Source organism: Passer montanus, unplaced genomic scaffold, assembly GCF_014805655.1.
Source record: "Passer montanus isolate IOZ18808 unplaced genomic scaffold, ASM1480565v1 scaffold24, whole genome shotgun sequence".
Classification (NCBI taxonomy): Eukaryota; Metazoa; Chordata; class Aves; order Passeriformes; family Passeridae; genus Passer; species Passer montanus.
The window spans coordinates 184,650-206,573 of record NW_024367037.1 but is presented as its reverse complement, the minus strand read 5'-3'; the positions used below and the strand labels follow the sequence as shown (position 1 = coordinate 206,573).

The 21,924-nt window shown below is 37.0% G+C and overlaps 1 protein-coding gene across 3 annotated transcripts in view; it reads left to right on the top strand.

Annotated features, from left to right (window-relative positions):
* The window catches only part of TMEM245 (transmembrane protein 245), a 76,790-nt gene extending 55,322 nt beyond the window's left edge, over positions 1 to 21,468 (top strand). For all 3 annotated transcript variants that reach the window (XM_039710996.1, XM_039710995.1, XM_039710993.1), the window contains 4 exons: positions 9,695 to 9,795; positions 11,111 to 11,285; positions 13,416 to 13,610; positions 14,639 to 21,468. In XM_039710996.1, the coding sequence (XP_039566930.1) occupies positions 9,695 to 9,795; positions 11,111 to 11,285; positions 13,416 to 13,610; positions 14,639 to 14,684 (517 nt within the window). In that variant the 3' untranslated portion in view covers positions 14,685 to 21,468. The remainder of the gene's footprint in view (positions 1 to 9,694; positions 9,796 to 11,110; positions 11,286 to 13,415; positions 13,611 to 14,638) is intronic.
* The last annotated feature ends 456 nt before the right edge of the window (positions 21,469 to 21,924 follow it).

The following is a 21,924-nucleotide window of genomic DNA, read 5'->3' as shown; positions in this document are numbered from 1 at the left end:
GGTGGAGATATTGCACATTACTAAGTTGCATGTTCTCACGGCCTCAGTGCAATTTAGTGTGTGCGATACTTTCACATGAGTGCATGCACACGGGTATGGCTGTGGCTTAAAGTTACTGCAGCTTTCAGTTTTGGTGGGGCCTGATTACATCGTGGAATGGTCTTAAACCCAGATCAGTGTTTTGAGTGATGCCTTGAAACATGTCTTAGTGGAAGTTTGTTCAGTAATGCCGGGAAGATGAATACTGTTTGTTTTCGATTTGAGAAGGGTTATCATTATTTGCTTCATTTTCTTCATTTGCCATGCAAATCTGAAATTTGATCAGATGTTTCGTTGGTTATAAAAAAGTTACTTAAAATATTACATATTTCTACAGAGGAAATTGTTACCATTAGCTGAAATTGGTTGGAAAGTCAAAAGAAATATTTGATGTGAAAAAAAAAACCTATAGTGTCATGATGGATGAAATAGATTCTTAATGAAATTTCAACTTTTATTTATCAACATCTAAAGAGATCTGTAAAGAGCTAGCATGTAAACAAACAAACAAAAATCTCAGCTGTTTAAACATCTAATTGATTTGGCATCCTGGCAGTGATTATGGAGAAAATGAAACAATGATACAGTTCCCACAGAAAACAATAATCTTCCAGCATGTTAAGCTAATGCCTAGAAAAAACAATGTGTGTGATCTTGTTTATTTTACTGCAACATTAATAATTTCTTTCAGATTAATTTTTTAAAGATAACTGTTAACTGATTGCATTTTGACAGAATTTTTGCATGCAGTGAATGTTCTTTAGTAGCAGGACTTAATTCTTGCTGAAATGTTATGTCACAGGAATGCATTTAATAGGACCTTAGTGAAATTTTTCAAGCTTTTCTTAAGGTGTATGTTATGAGGTGGGACTACAATTGAATGATTGTCTTAATGATTCTGTCTTAATCATGAAGCCAATGGCATCCTGGCTTGTATCAGCAGCAGTGTGGCCAGCAGGAGCATACTCATTGTGGGACCATGCTCAGCATTGCTCATACTTAATCTTGACTACAAAATTTACCTGAAACTATGAAAAAACGTTCATTATTGTACATATATAATTTTGGTGAAGCATGTCACAGTCTGTAAAATTTAATCTGAATTTTACAGTTTACTACCCTTAATTCACTGTGCATAACCTGATGCTGAAGCAGACTGTTGTTCTCTGTGCCCTGCAGGCTGGTATCAAACACATTGAGAAGCTACTGAGGACTCCTTGCTTTATGAGAGATAGTGCTGATGTTTTGCCATTGGCTTCTTTCATATTGCAGATGGCATGTTTTGTATGTTCTAACAGTACTTTGTCTTAGTGCATATTTCTAGTGTGTAGTTCTCTGGCTGTCCAGTGCAGTGTTTTTTTAAGACTGAAAACATCAGTAAACATGCAGAGGATATGGGTTAGTGCATGTGCGAGTGGGAGCACATTTAAACTCATAAGCAGATTTCCCTGCAATGTTTAATGTAACTACACTGCATCTTAGGTACAAGTCCCTTAATTATGTGTTGCACTTAGGCTTTATTTACACACTACTTTTCTTTACTACAGCAACTTTTTAAAAGTTACCTATATCTCAAAACCCAATATTTGGATGAATTATTAATTGGTAATGACATAAACTGTACCAGTAAAGAGAGTGATGCTTAAGTTACATCTGGAATTTAGGTCAGCCATTAGTTTTTTTCTCTTTGCTTCTAAGGCAGGCTAACTGGAAGGGATGGAAAGAAAAAGGTTGCTGAAAGACTTAATTAAATATATAGGAAAACAATATTCCATCAGGTATTTCTAAGAATAAAAGTATAGTATTAGAATTATTTTTAGTATAATGTTGCAGGGTTCTATGTTTGCACATCTGATAATTCTTTGTGTGTTTTAATGTTGCAGTATATGTTATTATAATCTTGGTTAGATTTCTGCTGTCTAAAATACCGCTCCATTGTAGTGTAAGAAGACAGCATGAAGTCTTATATACAACTTCAGGTTTTCCTGATATTTCAGAGATTTAACATTACAGCTTTAGCTTTTCACTCTTTCAAGTTATAAGGTCAATCCAACATAAGCAATGAAAATACTCCCTTCTTTATGCTTGTGTTTCATGATTTTTATAATAGGAATAATCTGAACAGCCTAGGAGTTCGTAAATATAAGACTGCAATGGATCTCAAGCCGTATTGACTCAAGACAGCTGTTGCTTTCATTAATGAACTTTTCAAGCTAAAATGGCAATCCTAAAGAATTTACATCCTTACAAGTGGTGTGGAGAACAATAAATATTTTTGCCAGTGCATGCTAATAACTGAGTAAGGTGGAAGGGAAGAGAGTGCATATCTGAATGCCAAAATATTAAAGGCCATGGAAATGAGAAACTGTCCTCTTAAAAGCTGAAGTTTTTGCTATGAAATGAAAGGATCATAAACTTCAGCAGATAGAAATAGGCATAAAGTGCCTAGAAATAGGTGCTGAGTTGGGTTCATTTACTCAAAGCTCCATAAAATACTATTAAACTAAAGTATAATTTTTCACATGCGACAGGAGCAACAAGCAGTCAGAGGGCTGAGGGGATGACAAGGGGTACTCAGCAACCACAAGGCTCAGGTTGTTGCAGGGGGGAGGTAAATTGATGCTCTTTTTCTTATTTCTGTGAAGGTAAGTAGAGGGAGTCACATTGTAAAACCTTTCTTATGGATGAGCTTTCTTATGGAAAGCAGAATCTCTCAGAAATTACAGTAACTGTAGAAGATCTTCTAGAAAAAAACAGATTAAATGAGCAATAGCAAATTGTTGGGAATGACTGATGATAAGTCACTATAGAAATCTCAGGGGCAAAATAAAAAAAATTGTTCCAGGAAACCCAGGAAGTACAAACTTGTAAGCTGGATGGGTATTGGTACTGTAAGGCTTAGTAGGAGCCAGCACCTGGTGAATATGATTTAGTTGCAAGGAATCAGTGGAGTTTTCACAGAAGGGAAGTTCTGCCTCGTTCCTCATGTTTTTTGAAGTGTGGGCAAGCAAGACCTTTAATAAGTTCATCTGTGTGCTGTGTTCTACCAAAATTTAATAAAGGCTTTTTACGGTATTCCTTTCCTGAGATTTTCAAGAATAAGGGGTATTGTCTTTATACAGGAAGAGGGTAGGTTTAAATTGGATATAAGGAAGAAATTCTTTACTGTGAGAGTGGTGAGACACTGGAACAGGTTTCCCAGAGAAGTCGAGGATGCAGCAGGATTGTAGACAAACTCAGTTAGAAGACAGCACTGTCTGGGAAATAAAATGACTGATGAAATGTAGTGTAGATGAAAGTGATGCATGTGGGGGAGAGCCAGTCCTAACTCCACACATAAACTGATTACTGCTGTGCTGACTCTTACCACTTGGGAGCTATATTTTCTGGTACACAGGCTAGCTCAGTGCTTGGTAATACTTTAAAAACATGTGCCAGGCATATCAAACGTTAAGATTTGTTACCACAGACCTAGAAAACAGAAATACAGAGTAGTACTCCCATTGTAGGAAACTATGACTTTCCTGTACCCTGAGCTACTGTTCCATCTGGTTCCTGCATCTCAAGAAGCTAGGAGTGCAACAAGACTGGTTAGAGAAATGAAGGCATGCATCAGTTTTTTTGTGAGGAATGACTGAAGGAGTCTTCAGCCTAGAAAAAAGGATGTTACACAATTGAAGTTGGTAAAATCAGAACCACTATAAAAAGGATGACTGAGTTGGACTGTCTATGGTCCCTTCTAGGATAAAAGCTTAGCGTCACCAAAAAGCGACCAGGCACTTCCAAAAATTGCATTGGTTCATGAAGCAGGCAGAAGGGTGTAGGTAAGATCTTGCAAAAGAACACTGGAGATGCAGCAACTTGCAGGATTGAACTAAGAAGATGTATTAATTGAAGATTAATTATTAGAAAGCCTGAGGTGGAAGTAGAGATTGGAAGAATGCTCAGGGGGATTGTTGAAGAGGTTTGTCTGTTTCTTTTGTTCCCTTAGCATCTGCTTCTGGACTTCTGGAGATGGGATGCTGGCTAGACAGATCTTTTGTCTGAACAAGTTTGCCTTTTTATACGTTATGTTCCAATTTTAAAACTAGTGCAGTATTGCACTTAGTAAACATTGTCTACTCAGGATAAAAATCTGGAAATATTGGAAATAGGTGATTCAGAAATAACTGGTCCTTTCAAATGGGCTTCTCAGAAGAATAGTTGTAAGCTTACAATTACAGGCCAAAGTAGTAATAAAAAATTTACTACAAATACAAAGGCATTTTAAAGAAATAGATATAGAATTTCTTACAGATTAATTGTTATTTTTCACAGGATGTAGACATTTCTCTGTTAGGGAAGAAAGTCTCTGTGCCACTGTGTACTTCAGACTGGTTGCCACACTTTAATGATGTTTTGATAAAGTCATTGGAGCCTTGTCCTGCCTTGGGAGGTGTAGGCAATATTTGCATCAGTTATACCATCTGGAGGAGCCATGCTTTGATAGAAGACTGTATCACTTTATCTGATTACTGACATTACTAGCCTGCATATGTTGGAGCTGTTTTGTTTAGTTGTATCATTCATGAGGAGGAAATAATTTCAGCAGCAAAACTGTTGAAATCTTGTCATGGAGTCATCTCTGAAAGTAATTTGCATATTTATATTGCTCCTGAGATGATTTTACTCTGTCAAGAGACGCTTCCTGCCACTTCAGCTTTATTCGTAGCTGGAATATATCTTAGTGCACTTAGCTTACTTTCATGTTAAATTTGAAACTGAAATAAAAGAGGGTCATTTTTTATCCCTAAAAGAACAGAACCCTTAAAGTGAGTCAGAGAACAGCTTAAGAGGTTTTTTTTCAAAAGGGCTTCTTGAAGTCCTTTCATTCTTCAGTGTTCACCTGGTGATCACTTGAAATTTGGGGGAATCATTGTAGAAGAAGAATACGTTGCTCCTTTCAGAGATAATGGCTGTCACTGGCAACTTGTCTTTTGCAACAGATTTTGGTGGTGTGTGAAGAAAGAAAGTTCTTTGCACACCACAGAGAATTGGTTTTGAAGTTATGGTGAACAGTGAGTGTTCATTTCAGCTGGGGTAAGACAGCACTGATATGTTCTTGCTCTCCACCATGAGTGTACTGGCTTCTTTCCTGGTGGGAATGCAACTATTTAGGTCACTGCTTATGAGTTGTCTGGGGAGTGGAGACCTGAGCTACTTTGTTAAAACTAACCCATCATGTAACCATTGTCATGAATTCACTGCAAAAATGAAAAAGCTGAATTCATTGTAGAAGGTGTCATGGCACATAATGAAAATGGTGCTGGCAGGTAGACAGGGGAAGGGTCATCTGGGACAGAAGTGAATCTTTGGGACAGGGGAATGGAAGGGCTCCTTTCCTGGGACACTTCTGAGCAAATCTGATCTGAAGATAAATTGTGAAACCATGCTGTGTAGTTTTGAATGCATTTCTCTTATACTCTGAACACTCCTTTAAAATGTGATGGTTGTATTCCCAAGAGAAACTGAATAGCTGAGGTCTCTTAAAGCATCATTTTAAATTAGTCAGTTCTCTGTACAGAAAGGTTTGCAACAAAGATGTAGTACCATCCTGTTAGTGTCTACTCAGAGAATATGGGAAAATACCAAATATCAGTGGTGTGAGGAAGATGATAAAAGAGTGATAATTGTCTTATTCCAGCAGTATCTTTGGTTCAGAGTGTTCCCATTACCAAGCTTGCATTTTAATTGGATTATAAACTGTTGTATGGATTGTAAAGGGTTTTGTAAGGAATTTAGAGAAACACTATTTCTTGCAAACTTTTCCAAAGATGAATACCATTTTTTTTCTAGTTTTGACTCTCATGCCCATTCACAAGCTAGGGTTCGTATTTCTATTCATATACATTTTGTATGATAACCAGAAAATCCCTTTCTGAATTTATGATATGCTTACTCTAATCTTTCTGGTAACTCAAATTCTCATTATTTCAGCCCATATGCTCTTCTTTCCTGCAGTGCTCTGGGACCAGAGAGATCTAGAAAATCAAATTAACTCCAAGGTCAAAAAATCCATGATCTGAGCTGAAGGGCTCTTTTCAGCTGGGGTTGCTGCAACATTATGTTGAAATTTTTGAAATCTCATTGTGTCAGTAACAGTGAGCAGACTTTACCTGCAGGCTATGTGAAGTGCACCTGAATTCAGGTGGACATACATTTGATATAAACTACAGAAGTAATGAAAAGGAAGCTCTAGACTTTTTATGGCCAAATCTGTAAAAGAGAAGGAAAAAATCCACTAAACCCTGAAAAAGTGGCCCTTTCCCTTGTGGAGTCTACAAGCAAATTCCCTACCTTAGGGACAGAACTCTAGTAGTAGGAACTTTACCCCAAAATAAAAAAGTAGGCCAGCTGTGCAGAAGCATTTCACAGAAGTTTCTTCATTTTTAATCTGAATAAAATGTAGCATGACCCATGTCCTCTGATTTTTATTTATTTTTACATGCTTTTCAAAGCTGACTAAAATGGAATATGTATGTCTGAGTATGCCTTGTGCCAAATTGGCATGAAGTGCTCATAAATTACACATTTGCAGATGACAGCTCTTGCAGGTAAAGTGGTTCATCCAGATACAGTGCCAAAGTGAGACGTGAGCAGCAATTGGATTTTCTGATTTCTGAATAATACAATTACTCTTGTATATAAAAAAAAAGCTGTATATGTGCCAGTAATGTATTAAGAGATGAAACTTACTTACTGTCGTAATTACACCAGGAAGGTCTTCATTTTACAGATGGTAATAAATTCATGCAGCACTGGCACTGGGACACCCACATCGTCTTTATGGTCTGGTATTTCAGGTGCAGAGTAGCTGAAGCAAACTGCTGATAAGATTCTAGCTAGTGTTTTCAGAATTATTTTTTGCTGCCTTAACCATGAAGCAAAATAGATATAAATTTCCAGACTTTAAGATACAATGTTTAGTTTTTGTGACAGTTACCAGAGAGTAACAAATATTAGTTTTCAGAGAGATTAAGGTTCTCATGGTCCACGCTTACCACAAAGGAGTGTTCCCTTGTGCCTTTGTTATGTTTTATGACTTCAGTTGAGGCAGACACAAACCAGGGGGAAGGAAACAAGGAGAATGAGACTAGGTGCAGCTTCCTCTCTCTTCCTGCTTGATCACTGGCACTTCCCAACTTCCCAGCACTGTGGGTGGCTTCTCTCAGTGTATTAGTTGTGAGTGTTAGAAGCAGGGAGTCAGCGAGGTGCGGTGCTGTTCTACAGTTTGTCAGAGGTATGCACTGTTTGGCCTTTGAAACATACTACGTGTCAACTTGCAGAATGACATCAGACCAGGACTACCTGTTAGTCCTGGACTGGTTTTTGTGTTTTCTAGCAGTGCATCTGACTGCCAAGTCCTTGAGCTGAGACTAAGAAAGCAACTCATTTTCTAGACACCTTCAACATTTTTTTCTTCTGGGTTGCTGTCTCTCTTTTGGTTACCATAATAGCACTGTCTTCCCTTCTTCTGTAGTCTCTCTGGGAAAATCTAAAATGACTGCTTGTAGGTGGTTATTTTCATTTCAACTGAAGTTAACACTTCACATACTTTCCTCAAGCTAGAGGCCCATCTCATCTCTTGTACACTGAAATGTAGTTTTGGTCCATACATATAGAAGTTGTTAAGACCTTGTTAATTTTACTACAGTACAGAAAATATCTTTTTGAAAAAAGTAAGGAGATACTCAAGGACTGTTACAAAATATTTTTGACAGCTGTGAAGTTTTATGCCACGGTTCCTGTTGGATAAGAAAAATATTTGCTTGAAGATTACTACACAAGTTCTTCTTATAAAGATATAATGCTCCTGTGATATCCTTGGAAAGAGTAGCTATGAGCTAAATGTCACAAAAATGCAGAAAATTAAGACTTTTGAGTAGCTAAAGTAAAAAAGTATCTTGAATTTTTAATGCAAACTCATATTTAACATTGTTACTGTGGCCTTGGGTCTTGGGATTTTCTTGCCTCCTTATTTTTTGCCATCTTTTTTTTTTTATGCCTGAAATTTCTTTTCTTTTAACTCAAATACAAGTGATTATGTCACTTATCAAAATTTTTAGATTTAATATATTTTGGTCTGACTTTCTGTTTTAATGTAATAAAAGTTCATCTAAACAGAGAAGTATTGAGGCTTTTTTTTTTACTGAGGCCACCACGTATTTGTAAATATTCTTTACCTTTCTTTTTGCACCATGTAATTCTTGCCTGTCAAAGAATAGACTTGTTATTTCAGGTCATTCTTTAAAGCTTGCTTTTTTTTGTTTATTTTCCCTCTTTTGGAGGGGGAAATGGCTGACAGCAGTTTTTTCTGGTTAGTCTCTTAAGAGAATCTCACATTTTGAGCAGCAGTGTTGATGTGTGAGGTTTATTATGTACTCATAGCTTCCAGTGAATGAATTTTAAATAAGATAATTTTGATTCTGAAGTCATGTAGAAATCTAAAAGTGAGCCCTTAGGTAGCAAACAATGGCAAAAATATGCACACTGCCTACAGAAATAATAATGAGGATAGTGGCCAAAGAAGCAAAAACTGGGTCTTGGACTTCTTGGTAGCTCAGAAAAGATTCTTTTTAGTAATTTAATATCACGGAATCATAGGTTTCTTTGCTACAAGGCGTTATGGACTCAATGGAGAAAGGAAACTGTGCTGATACAGACTTTATATCCAGAAAGGGCAGTTTTTCTGTGCCCTTCAAAGATCGCTGTTGTATGGCTTCCTGTCCTCTTTGCCTTGCTGCCAGAGTTCCCAGAACTGCCAAGACACAATCACTGTGAGTTATGAATGGGAAATTAACATCAGGAAACTTCACGTTTATCTTTGCTAAGAGGGTGCATGTGCCACCACTTGTGCAATTATGGAACTGTTAGAACTGTTCTGATCTGTGGGACTTGGTTACTTGGTGAAACTAACATAATACAATAATGAGATTTAGCAGTTTGAGATTATGGTTTTTGTGACTGTGGATCTAAGGCATGGGTTTCCAGTTCAGTTATGGGATATTCCACATGTGTACCTGCCCTGGTGCTGTAAAAATGTCGCAGCACTTAGCTCCTGTTTGCTGTCTCATGACATGATCACTCTTAAGAGAGGAAAACTTTGGATTCAGTCCTGTTTCAGCAGGATTGAATTAGGTTCCCAGATTTACCATTTGGTTTTTAATAATGTAGCCTAGTATGCAACCTAATAGCTGGAGGGATCCAGTGAAAAAAGGCAGGTAGACACATGTAAGCAGATAAAGAAAATTAATGAACACCTAGAAGTGGAAAAGAGGAAAGAACAAGTACTTTGTACGTAGAATGGTACTGCTCCTTGTAGAAAATAGGTTATTCTTGATAGAGAATGTGGTCTGATACTTGAGCAGTTTCTTTCAAGAAATTTATCCCTGGAACCCATTGTTTTTGTGTCTAAATGCTTTTAATTACCCATGTGGTGAATATTTATTCTTCTCAGAGGGAATAGGTGTGTAAAGGCTTAAGTGTTACATTTTGAGATGTGTTATTTGTGCACTGATAGCTTTTCAGCTTTTCAAAGCACCCTGTGTGTGTATCTTGGTAGTTATTGGAATTCTCTTGCTAATAAAACTTAACAGAGTTTCTTTGATCGTTTTAGAGGTGTGTTTGATGCTTCCCTCAAAATGGCTGGGTTCTATGGACTCTACACTTGGCTGACTCACACTATATTTGGGATTAACATAGTCTTCATACCATCTGGTAAGAATTTGAGCAATTATATTTTTAAATAACATTATGTAATTATTTGTTGTACAAAATCAGAACTATTAAGTGTTGTTGACAACCTTAGGTCTGATCTTGGAGAATTTGGCTGTGCGAAGGGTGGAGAGAAGACCCTGTTTGCTGTCTTACCCTGAGCCTTGCCGCCTTCTGTTTTCACAACACATTCCCTGCCAGCTATTTTAACTCTTCTTTCTGTTTTGTTGGCTAGATCCAATTCCTTCTCCCTTGTATTCAGTCCAAGTATTTTCAGGTTTTAACTTTATTCTACCTATGTCTTGGCTTCTGTTTCTTTCACAGTTGACAAGTGCTGATTTTTCAAGGTGCCTAAATGCAGGAAGATGTGGATATCATGGAAATTCATAATAAAGGAATGCTTCTTATTCTCAGTATCATTGTTTGCTTGTGTTATCAGCCTCTGGTTTTCTTTTATTATTTAATCCGAGTTTTGGAAATGGCTGGACAGTTTCTCAGAGAAAAACGTTCTCTCCTGTTCCTCTTTGCTCTTCTTTCTCTAAAAAGAATGATAGTAATAGTAATTGCAAAATTTTTGTGTACAAGGAAGCATAAGGGAAAGCTATGAAGCAACAAACCCCAATATAATGGGAAATGTCTGTATTATAAAGTGCAACTGTCTTAAAGGCATTGATTGTCACTACACTTACTTAGAAAATAATCAGTCTTATTTTTTTCAACTATATGCAGAATCTTAAAAGTTTTTGCTTTCTGGTTAATGAGACCAAAATTTAAAAAAAAACCCTCTTAATTGTGCTTTGTATTATGTTTATAATACAGGAGGTGCATTAAATTATAATGGCAGCAGATCTGCATTGCTTTAGATTACAGTAGGTCTTTGTAATAAGCAGAAGGGTGTGCAGCTGTGTGCACACGTTTGCATACAGAAATATATAAGTCATGAATCTCCTGTTTGCCTGCTTTCTCACTGTTATGGGTGACTGCAGGAGATGCAGTATGTTGGAGTGAGACAGGTTTGTTTGCTTTTTTACATAGTACGAAATGTACATGATTGGTATAACTTCAAGTTTTTCTAAACTGATGCCTCTTAACTCCTTATGACTGTCAGTTGCTGAAGCTCTTCTATATGGGGAATGTTCCTAAACCACAGCTATAAAACACCAAGAGCCTCATGTGGCACTTCTTCAATGCTTTATTTATAACAGTTGATGGAAGGGGGACTTACTGGTGTGGCAGAAGTGTCAGAATGTAACTGTAAATATATTTGTGAAATATGTTTCTGTGATCTTTTTTTCACTTCTGCTTCTGTGTGCTCTAGCATTAGCAGCAATCCTTGGAGCAGTGCCATTTCTGGGGACGTACTGGGCAGCAGTCCCTGCAGTCTTAGATTTGTGGCTTGTGCAAGGACGGGGATGTAAAGCCCTTCTGCTCTTGGTTTTTCACCTCTTGCCAACCTATTTTGTAGATACAGCAATTTATTCAGATATATCAGGGTAAGTACATCAAACACTTTTTAAAATTAGCATTGTAAAAATGATTGGCAGTCACTGATGGCTTTAATTAAACTCATTTTTCTGAAGCGTGCAAAACAGTATCTTCAAGCTCAGGAATAACCTCATAGTAAGCAGTTTTACTGGCCTAAGTGCCTTCATTTTCCCAGGCCATTTTTCTGTGAGCTTTGACACTTCAAAGGTCTTGAACTCAACATCAGCAAAATGAACTGTTTCAGCTGGGTTGTTAGAATTACTTTATGTTTTTTGTTTATCTAATTATTGAGTAAAGGTGTGTAGCACTTTCTTTTTATCTCCTAATGCCAGATAATGCTGCAGAGCAGATAAAATCATGAGCTATTTAGGAACCAAAAAAAAAAAAATAGAGTTAATATAGAATAAGGATATTAAGTGGTTCAGTTCCATGTTGTTAGAAATTAGTATGTTTGTTTACTAAATACAGTTATACTGAACAGAGTGTACCTAATGGTAATATGCCAAATATTAATACTAATTTTCATAGACTATTGTTATTTTGCATTAATTAAACCTAACAGGTGAAGTATAATCAAATTACATTTTTTTCCCAACAATACATCATGGATAAATTTAAGGCTAGTAGCTATTTAAATAGCCAATAATTCTTCTGCTTCCTAGAATACATTTTCGTTGGACTGCAGAGGATGCAAACTCTGTTTACTGTCTAGAAAATACATGGGAGAGGAATAGATTTTCTGACAGTGGAGGAAAATTGTATTCTTCCCAATAAATTGAACAGTAAGCATCATGATGTCTTGCGGATTAGATTAAACCTATTTGAAATAGCTATAATTAGTTTATACAGGGTTTTCTAAATGGATTACCTTTGTATTGTAGTCCTATTTCATTCTATTGTTTAATTTAGAAAACTAGGCAGAAGAATGTTCAAACTGATGCAAATGCTGGGAAAAAAATTAAGCTTTTAAAGGTTTAGAAATTAATAATGTCTATTGTTGGAGAAACATAAAACTTCAGGCCACATTTGTCTCCTCAGGAAAGAAATCTGGTCTTGCCAATAGGTTAAGTTTGATCTGGGTCAGATGTGATTGAGGTTTGTCAGATTTAATAGGTCATATTTCATGGCCTCATTTTGCACACAATTGTGTTGAAGGTAGAGACTTAAAATTTGGGAGTTGAGTAGAAATCAGGACCATGGTAACCTCAGAAACTGCTGGAGCTCTGAATTGACTAGGTGGTATTTTCTATCTATTACACTCAGAATTTAAAGGAACTTCCTGAGAATTGCATGCTAAATTTCAACTGTAGTTTTTCTTCTACAGTTCCATATTGCCATCGTTATTTTTGATATAAAGAATGAAGAGTGATGAGCAGGTTTTGTGTAAATGCTGTTGGAAGGATTCACATTTTGCAGCTGAATACAGGTGCAAAATGTGAATCTGAGATACAGAAAATGAAAATTACATGGTTTGCTTGCTGCCATAAGAGCTCTTAACAAAAAGCTCTTCAGGCCCCAACTTTCCAGTAAATATTAATATCTTCATTGAAATACGGTTTTGTTTTTCATCTGAAAATGTTAAAAGCTAATGATAACAAACACTCAGTCTGAGAGGCTTTTTTTATAACAAAATGAGAAGAGATGGCTATTTCTTTAAAGACTGTATGCTAACTGTTTTTTAAAAGGTGCACTGCAAGTTGCTATCATCAGCTAACTGAATGGCTTTGCTCAGGGTTCCTCATATTATCTGTTGCAAATTGTGTTAAACTTCAACAGTTCTTGACAATAAAACATGAACAGTCTGGGTAACCAACTTTCCATTCTCAGAATGGACGTGTGTTTGCCATTAAGTCCTTTGGACATTGTTCAGCAGATGTCTGTAAAGTAACTGCTCCAGTGTGGATCTTAGCAGTGTTCCAGGCTACAACAGTGTTTGATCTGTGGTGTGAACACAGCCCAGAATACAGCTTGGAACCTTTGTGCAGTCATTCAGACAGCAGTTCACAGTGTAAATATGGGTACCTGTGACTAGCTGGGTCATTTCCTAAGCTTAATAAAACTTCAGTATTAAGTCACATTTCTTAATTGATAATGCTGTGTTTGTTGTTCTTAATTTAATTTTATTATTCTTGTGGCAGAGGGGGTCACCCTTACCTGACCGGCCTTGCAGTAGCTGGTGGAGCATATTACCTGGGACTGGAAGGGGCCATCATAGGACCAATTCTACTTTGTATACTTGTGGTTGCTTCCAATATATATAGTGCCATGTTGGTGAGTCCCACAAATTCTGTGCCCACTCCATCACAAGCAGCGTGGCCATTACAGATTTGCCGGTGAGCAGTGAATGTCTTACTTGTATGAATTACGTTTTCACACACATCAGTGTATGTATTCACAGGTGTAGGGAATGTGTGCCTGGGTTTTATATAGTAGTGTGCACTCACATCTGCATGAGTCTTGTAGTATTTGAAGAGGATTCAGCTGCCCCATAGTCTAGAAATAAAAAGTATGGCTAAGTAAAGCACCCACTGGAACATGTGTATAGGAAGTGTTTATTTAATGTCTCTTAGCCTCTTACAGAAAGCTCATTTAGAAAATTCGCTGATGATACCTTTATGTCCTATAATTTATATGTTGCTGTTGTGCTAGGAGATGATTGAATATCATTTCTAAGCTCTTATTCATGGGTATCTTAAAGTTCATTGCCTTTAAAAAGGTGCCTGCCCCAAAATACTTCATTTTTATGTCCTAATGTACAATACTGCAAAATATAAACATACCTAGATTTTTAAAAATGTGATGTCATTATATGCCATTTTTCCATTAAAATATGGTCCCTAGTAAGGTCATTACTGAAGATATGAAATTATGGAATATAGAAGTGTATCTTTAAACTGTACAGTTAGGAATGGGCTAATAATAATACAGTTAGGAATAAACTCGTAATTTAATAACTGCTTAGAATTGTAAATCACATTGTGACAATATTAACAACAGTAGCTATTTTAATGTTTCTTCTGTCTTGTTAAACTATATTGGTTAGTTCATTATACTTATATCTTCAAGAGAATACTCTTCTTGTCAGAAATAATTTGTTGCCTTATTCACATGAATAGTACTGTCTCCTTTCATCTGGGTAATTAAGGAGAAAAACTGCTAATTGGACCTGTCTGTAGTCTCTGGCTTGTAAAAGTTGCATTCCAGTTGCCATGTATGATACAGATAGAGTTTCCAAGTACACAAAAAAAAAATCTTCATGTGTGTTTGGTTCTCCTTTATTTCATAAGAAACAATTGTTTGGAATTACTGGGCAGTTTTTTGTCTTACTTTTCACTTTTGTCTTCCTCCCCCATCCTCCCAGGTCACCTAGAGAGAGTCCTGAGGAGATAAAAATGTCTGCAGAGTGATGGAGGTGCTGGGCTGTACCTCTACAACATGAGGGAGTTGCTGTCTTCTTTCTTGGGTTCTCAACAGCCATGGCCTTCTGTCCCTTCCCAGCTGTGCCTGGGGGCAGCTCACAGGGAAGCATAGATTGGGATTTAGGAGAAAGCACTAGAACATCTGCTGGCCTTACATTATTGTGCACTTTGCCTCTTCGAGAGAGAATGTCTGCTTCCCATGGCTTTGCATACCAACACACAGTCAGCTGCCTTGCTGAAGACTTTGAAGACCTTCTGTCTTATCAAAAGAATAGTTAAGAGGACAGGTACATCCACTGGAGTCGTTATCTTATCTGCTGAAATTACTAACTTGGCTTTTATTTATTGGGCTATTTGTCTTATTAAACTGTAGTAGCTTTAAAGAAAACTGTAATTCCAAAATATTTATTTTTAGGCAGTCTGGTGGCAAAAGAAGGGCAAACCACTGATTTTGAAATGAAAGTACAATATAGTAGTTTACTCCTCCTCAAGGTATTTCTTTATAAGCTTCAACCATCATCTGTAACTCATAATAACACTTAAATATTATTCACTTACACGCACTGAAATTTAATGTTGTTGGAGACTGGTATTTCTAATATCTTCCTGATATTTATAGAAATGCAAACTGTTAAATGTGAGTTTTCCTCTTGCTGGCATAGGAAGACTTGCTTAAAGAGTTTAAATCTTGCCCCCATTTTCAGCAAAATCTGATAATATTTTGCTGTTTATCGATGCTGCCAGTGGATTCATTTTGTCAACTAAATTTCATCAAAGGCCTTAAGATTTCTCAGACAGTAGTAATGTAGGATGGTCACATCTCCTTCCAGTACTTGGAAGGAGTTTAATGGGGATTATTTAATGATGGTTTTCAAATGCTGTGGCTGAGTTCCATTTACTTTTTAAACAAATTTTACTACAAGAAAGAAAGGGGAGAGAGCATGGATTTTGGTTTAGTTTATTTGGGTTTTTTTAACCCTGTAAGCATCTGGCCACATATCTTACTGTGATACAGGATGCATCTTAAGGTATATCTTATTAATAAACAAAGATCCTGAATATGTAATTTTGCTTAAAATGCAGCTTTGGTGACATTTAAGGCCTTTTGTATTGATTGTCAAAACATTTTGACATAATGGCTCTTTATAAATGGATCCTTTTGTAAATGAGAAGTGGGGTTTTTGGTAAATACTTCATACTTGCACAGCTTTTCCACAAATCCAGTGAGGCCCTAGGTACAAAGTAGCAGATGCACTTGCTTAACCAAAGAACCACCATTCAGTTTCCAGTAACTTGAATTGATTTCAGAGTTTGATTGATAATGGGTTTTACAAAATATAGGCATGCCTTGTATTTATTGTTGACAGTAATTCAGTGCTTGAAACAAAGGGATCTTATCCAGAGATATCTAAGATTTGTGCACAAACAGCTTGCAGATGTTTGTTTTACTTGAGTTCTAGGAGTGTTGACAGATTTGGAAGGTTCTTTCTGTGATATTGTATGTATTTTCACAGTTTTGAAAAATACATTGCCATGGAAAGTGATTGGAAAGCAATCTGATACAGTGTAGAGAAGAAAGTCCTGCTATAGATTTGCAATAAACAGGCTGCCTAACACGACACAAACAGTCTGCTCCTCAGATTCTCAAAATAAGCTGCTGCAATTTTACTGATAAAATTGTATGTTTTAAATGAGAGGGGTTAAGTATGCTGTTTGTGCACACTTGCAAGTATGTGCTTGAGGAACAGACTTGGGCTTAATTTAGTAGATTGACTCAGGTTTATCAAAATATGGAAACATACCATTTAATATTTTAAATTCTGAAAGATCTACACATCATTAACTGAATAAGAAGAATGTGTTGCTTGAATTAAGTATCTGTTTCATCTCCTTGGTTTTGTGGCTTACAAAAAAGCTTAAGTGAAACACATTTTTGTAATTGTTGGTGGCTAGTGTGGAGGATATGGGGAAACCTCAGGCTTTACTAAAATACTCCTGCAACTTTCTAACCAGCTGGAATGAAACCACCATGATATTTAGGCAACTTCTTTATTGTATCACTTTTTTTTAGTTCACAGTTTTGCACTGAATTGTTGTGTTCTTGTTGTAGATTTTGTAGATAGCATTTAAAGCACCTCTTTGCTCACTGGTCAAGACATGTTTATTGTCCACATTTACTATCCCATTTTCTGAGACAATCTTCCAAACTCCTGTGGTACTCAACTTAGTAATTTTAAGGAGTCATTAAAATACATTATTTTGTTTGGTTTTAAGTTTTCTTCTTCCCCTTCAACTGATTGCCTTAGATGAAAGAAGGGTCTCTGCTGTGAAGATTCAAACCATGATTGATACATCATTAACTTCAGTAATGCAAATGAGTAAAATCACCTGAGAAGAAACATTGCTGTTTTGAAATGTTCCTTTTCCATTGTGAAATCCTTTTATATAGAGAATTCTCATCTGATGTAATGTTGTTTAGTTTGTCCACCTTTGAAATGAGGCTTCATTTTGATGCTTTCTGTTCCGAATTCAGCTCAGACTTGCCATGAAGAGCCATCCACAGTACATCCTTACTCAGTAAATGTAACTTCAGGAGCTCATGCTGTGTGCTGTACCTGATTGAGGAACCAACTGCATGGTTCAGTAATGGTGCAGTAACATATACTGCCAAAAAGAAAAAGAAGGAACAAAACTTCCAATAACACCTTCTTGGAATAGGAAATATGCACTAATTTTCACCATGTTTCGAAAAAAAACCACAAAAAACCCCAAAGCCACAAAATACCACCTTGTGAAAGAGCATACGTTGATTATCTGGGTTTCCTGTTTAGCAAGTGTCTAATTACCAGCAGAAATAGAAGACCTTGTCATTAGGTATTTAGCAATCTATATTATTTTCTGAGCAGACTCAGCCTTTGTAAGAATGGTTTAGTATAGATCAGTCTTGAAAATAATCAAACTGGTCATTTTGACATCTGGTCTTTGAAAAGTGCCAGTTCATGGTTATATTGCCTCATCTGCAAAAACAGTCAGCAGGTAGGTGGTGTAAGTTTTTTTTCGGTACATGGATTGTAGCTTTCAAAGAAACCAACTCAGCCCACTCAGCTCCAAGATCCCACAACAAAAACAAAAAAAGCTCCACCACTCTCTGCAGGGTGGTTTTCTTAGGAGAGGCCATCTTTTCTATAATGCTTGTAGGCAAGAACTTGATGGTCTTTAGCTTTACTGTAAACAGTCATTCCAGGAGCATGTACTTACCAAGTGTGTTTAGTACATTTAGTGTTCAATAATTTAGAGTTCAGAAGGGAGTGCTCGTAGTAATGCAAGGCAACGTGGTCTTAAGGTATTGTGAAATTTAGCTCTGCTGGTTTTTATCATTCTCCTTGGGGAATTGCAATCAAGTGTAGTGCCAAAGGGCTGGTGCTGTTTCTGGCACTCGAGTCTGAGTTAGCCTTTCCTTCCTGTCTCTTGGCTGAGCACTGCTGTAGCAGAGCTGGCAGAGGTGACTGTGTGCCAGTTCATAGCCCAGCATATCAGCTTCAGGTCACTGTCCATGTTGGCTTAATTGGATCCATCTAGGAACAAACTGCAATGGGCAAGAACCTGGCACACATTCATTTTGCCAGCCTTACTACGATATGGTGGCTTTCAGCACAGGTGCACCATGACCAGTTGGGAGCAGAAATGACTTGTTTTGAAAGGCTGTTTAAGAGAAAACAGTTTAACATTATGGTAATACAGATGATGCACATTTTTCAGAAATTAACTTGATACCCACGTGATCTTTCTGTGTACAGTGCTCTGTGTGTGTTCAGGTACACTTAGGCTTGTCTGATTTCAAGCTCTGTGGGGCTTCTCTTAAAGATACATACAGGGGAGGAGGATATACTAGATGTGTATTTTGTCAGAGATTATTAGAATAGGAAATCCATAATCTGTTCAATTAAAATAAGAAAAAAGCATTGTTCAGGGAAAATTGGATGCTGTCTCCAGTATTATCCATTGTGGGTATAAGCATAACTTCTGAAATAGTTGTATGGCTGCGATGTTCAACATTGTTTTCAGAAAGTCTGAAAAAACAAAACTGGATTAAATTTTTCTCCAGTAAAAGCAGCAGGTAAATTGCTGTGCTGCTGATTCCTTGTACTAGGAATACTGCAGTGTAGCCTTTCCTGTGGACCTGATACACTGAGGATGGAAAAATACCATTATTCTACTGAGATTCCATAACTTTTCATCGTTGGTAGTGCGTGTTTCCACAGCTGCCTTTATTCAACCATTGTGCTTATATTATATTGGCTTTAATTTGTCACTGCAGATAGTGCCACCTTAATGGATGCTACCTCTGGAAATGGCTACGATTTCCTTTGAAGGTACTGAAGGGTGTTGGTGTTGGAGGTAGTGTTCATTAGGTTTAATAGCACAGGTAGCATTCTTCTAGAGATGCAGTTGCTTACCTTGAAGTTTGCAATTTTACAAGAGAAAATTGATTTGCCAGATAATCTTTATTGAGTGTCAGCTGACATCTCTTAAATCCATGGATGCATCATCTTTATAAACTCTGTATTGACTTGTATTTCAAAGGGTTTCTTCTTAGTTCTTACACTTATTTCCTACACTTTTTGCTGAAGCCAACTGCGACAATTTCCTTATTATTCCCATTTGTACAAAACTAGAATCTCTTAAAACTCTTAACAAACGTTAGGGAGACTTGATCTTTGACCTGGTACTGTCTATCTTTCAGTTTTACTAAGGTACCTAAATGCTATATTGTAAAATTTTCCAAAATTGCTTTTAAGTCATAAAATCAGAAATAAGAAAAAAAAAACAATATGGAAAATTAATTTGGTGTTTTGAAAGAAACAATGCCAAAAGTCATAAACGTATTCAGGGATTCTGCACTGGGTTTGCAAATGTATATATTGATATGCAGTGTTATATAAATATTGGGAGTCTCTGTCCTATTCAGACTTTGACTGAAATTTTGTCCAATTGTTTTTAAGATACCTGAGAACAAAATAGTGCCTGTATATAATGAAAACAAGCAACATTTTCTACAATTCATGTTTACTTGATACAGATTGAGGGAGAGCCAAGCAAATCCTGGTAGTGTGGCTACCACTGTTTTATTGCAGTTCATATAAAGTAGGGAAAAGATGCTAGTAATGCATTGCTGAGAGATTGCTGTTCCTGAAAGTATTTGCACACATCCTCTAAAAAACTAAAACAATTAGATAGTGAAATATGTCTTCAGTTCCCCAGACTCTTAAACTCATCCACACCTCCTCTGGTATCTTGTTTGGAATATGGTTTAGTACATGAGAGTATTGCTTCCATCCCCTTTTGGGAATTGATTCCAGGACCTGAAGGCATACTTTTAGTGTCTATACTGAAATAGTATGTCCAATTCAGGAAGGAAGTGCTAGTTGGAAATAAATGCATGTTTGATCTGCTCTGCATATGGATGGACTTGGACAAATATAATTCATGTTGCATTGAATTGAAGGTTAATAGTTTAATATAAATACTATTTGGTGACACCAAAGCCAGGTTTGAGTTAGATGCAGGGCAGATTTGCTTGCAGCAGGGTGAATCTCCAAGCTAATAAAGCAGTGAGTGCTCTAGCATCTATATATGTGTGTATATATATATATGAAGAATTTTTAGAGTGATGTTTTTAAAGCAAAAAGTTGATTTTTTTCTCCTAGCCTCACTTTTTACCCACTAAAGTGTCATAGACAGTGATCTAATGAGGACCTAAAGTCAAAGAAATGTTTCATGGTATTCATGTAGATTAAATGTGAGAGACATCACAAAGCCAAAAAGTAGTCATGCTACAGTAGTTCCTTAGGCTTAAAAACTAGCATTTAGGCCATAAGGTTGGAAAAACAAAATCCCAGTATTTACTGCTCTTCCTGCTAGTTTCAGCCTAAACCAGAATCTTTCTCAAGTATCGATAAAAACTACTTTTGTGTTGTTCATGACCTACTTACTGTCTGTGTGGATCAGTGTTTTCAGTTTGTCATCTGTCGTCATGATTATATTCGGCAAGCATTCAATTTGTTCAGATTGTTGCCTTTAGAAACAGATTGTCTGTGCTTCGGTGATGGTTGAAAACCAACTTTTTATGTCAGTAGTTAGGTTCTTACCTATATATATGTATATTTATATATGCTAGCTAGCATTTGATGTTTTGGTCAAAAGACGTGGGAGGGTTGGAGTTTTTCCTCCTTGGGAAATGTCACCAAACCAAATCCAAAGAAACTTTTGACATCCTATCCTAAGACTGGCCACACCCTACTCAAACCTACCGGCAGATGTTTTGCATTACAGAGCACAGGTTGTTCTAAAGTGTGTGTTCCTACCAGGCCCCATGGGGATTTGGAGCAATAACTTTTATTGTCTGTTGACACAGATTTTGTCTGTACCTGTGATACATCTTCAGAATGGAACTGTATCAGTTCAAAACTGATGTTATCAGTAACTGGGTTTGATACAGTACCTGGTTTTGCATGTATAATACTGACAATATAACCCTTATGTCCATCTGTGGCCCAATAAAATGTGTAAGTTGAGGTTGAGAACTACTTGTGTAGACTGCAAAGGTATTTAAATAATTTTGATTGTATGCACCAGTTCTCATCCTAATAAAAATGGGTTTTGTAGCAGGTTTAAGAAGCTTTTAACTTGATATTGTATTCACACTGCAGTCCTTTGTAAGCACAGAATGGTTAATATATTTTGAAATAAAATGCCATTAACATAAAGAGAACTGAGTTTGATTTGAATGACGGGCTCTTTGGAATCAGCCACAAAGGCAGGAGGTAATCTGGTGAAATAACAGGTAGGTAAAGCTGGATCTGCAGTCCCTGTGTGTAACTGATGTCGCTGAGAGAAGCCATAGTTCACTTTTCCTTACATTTTCTGTGGGAAAGGGAAGGACACAGCCTCCTGCTGGCACCTGGCTGTTTGCTGCACTGCCTGCGGTACCACACCCACACATCCAGACCCTACCAAAGCTCGGTGCACTTCTAGGTAATTCAAATTGCTTCCATTATGGCCTGCTCTCTGAACTGGAAATGGTTGTTTGGTGCCTAAGTGGAGTTTTAGATCATTCTAAAATCCTGCATGATCCTCCCTGCATGACTGCTCACCTTTTAAAATGAGATGTGGCTGATGTTCCAGTTTCCATCCCTCTCACTGTTCTGGAAGCAGTCACCTTGAAGTA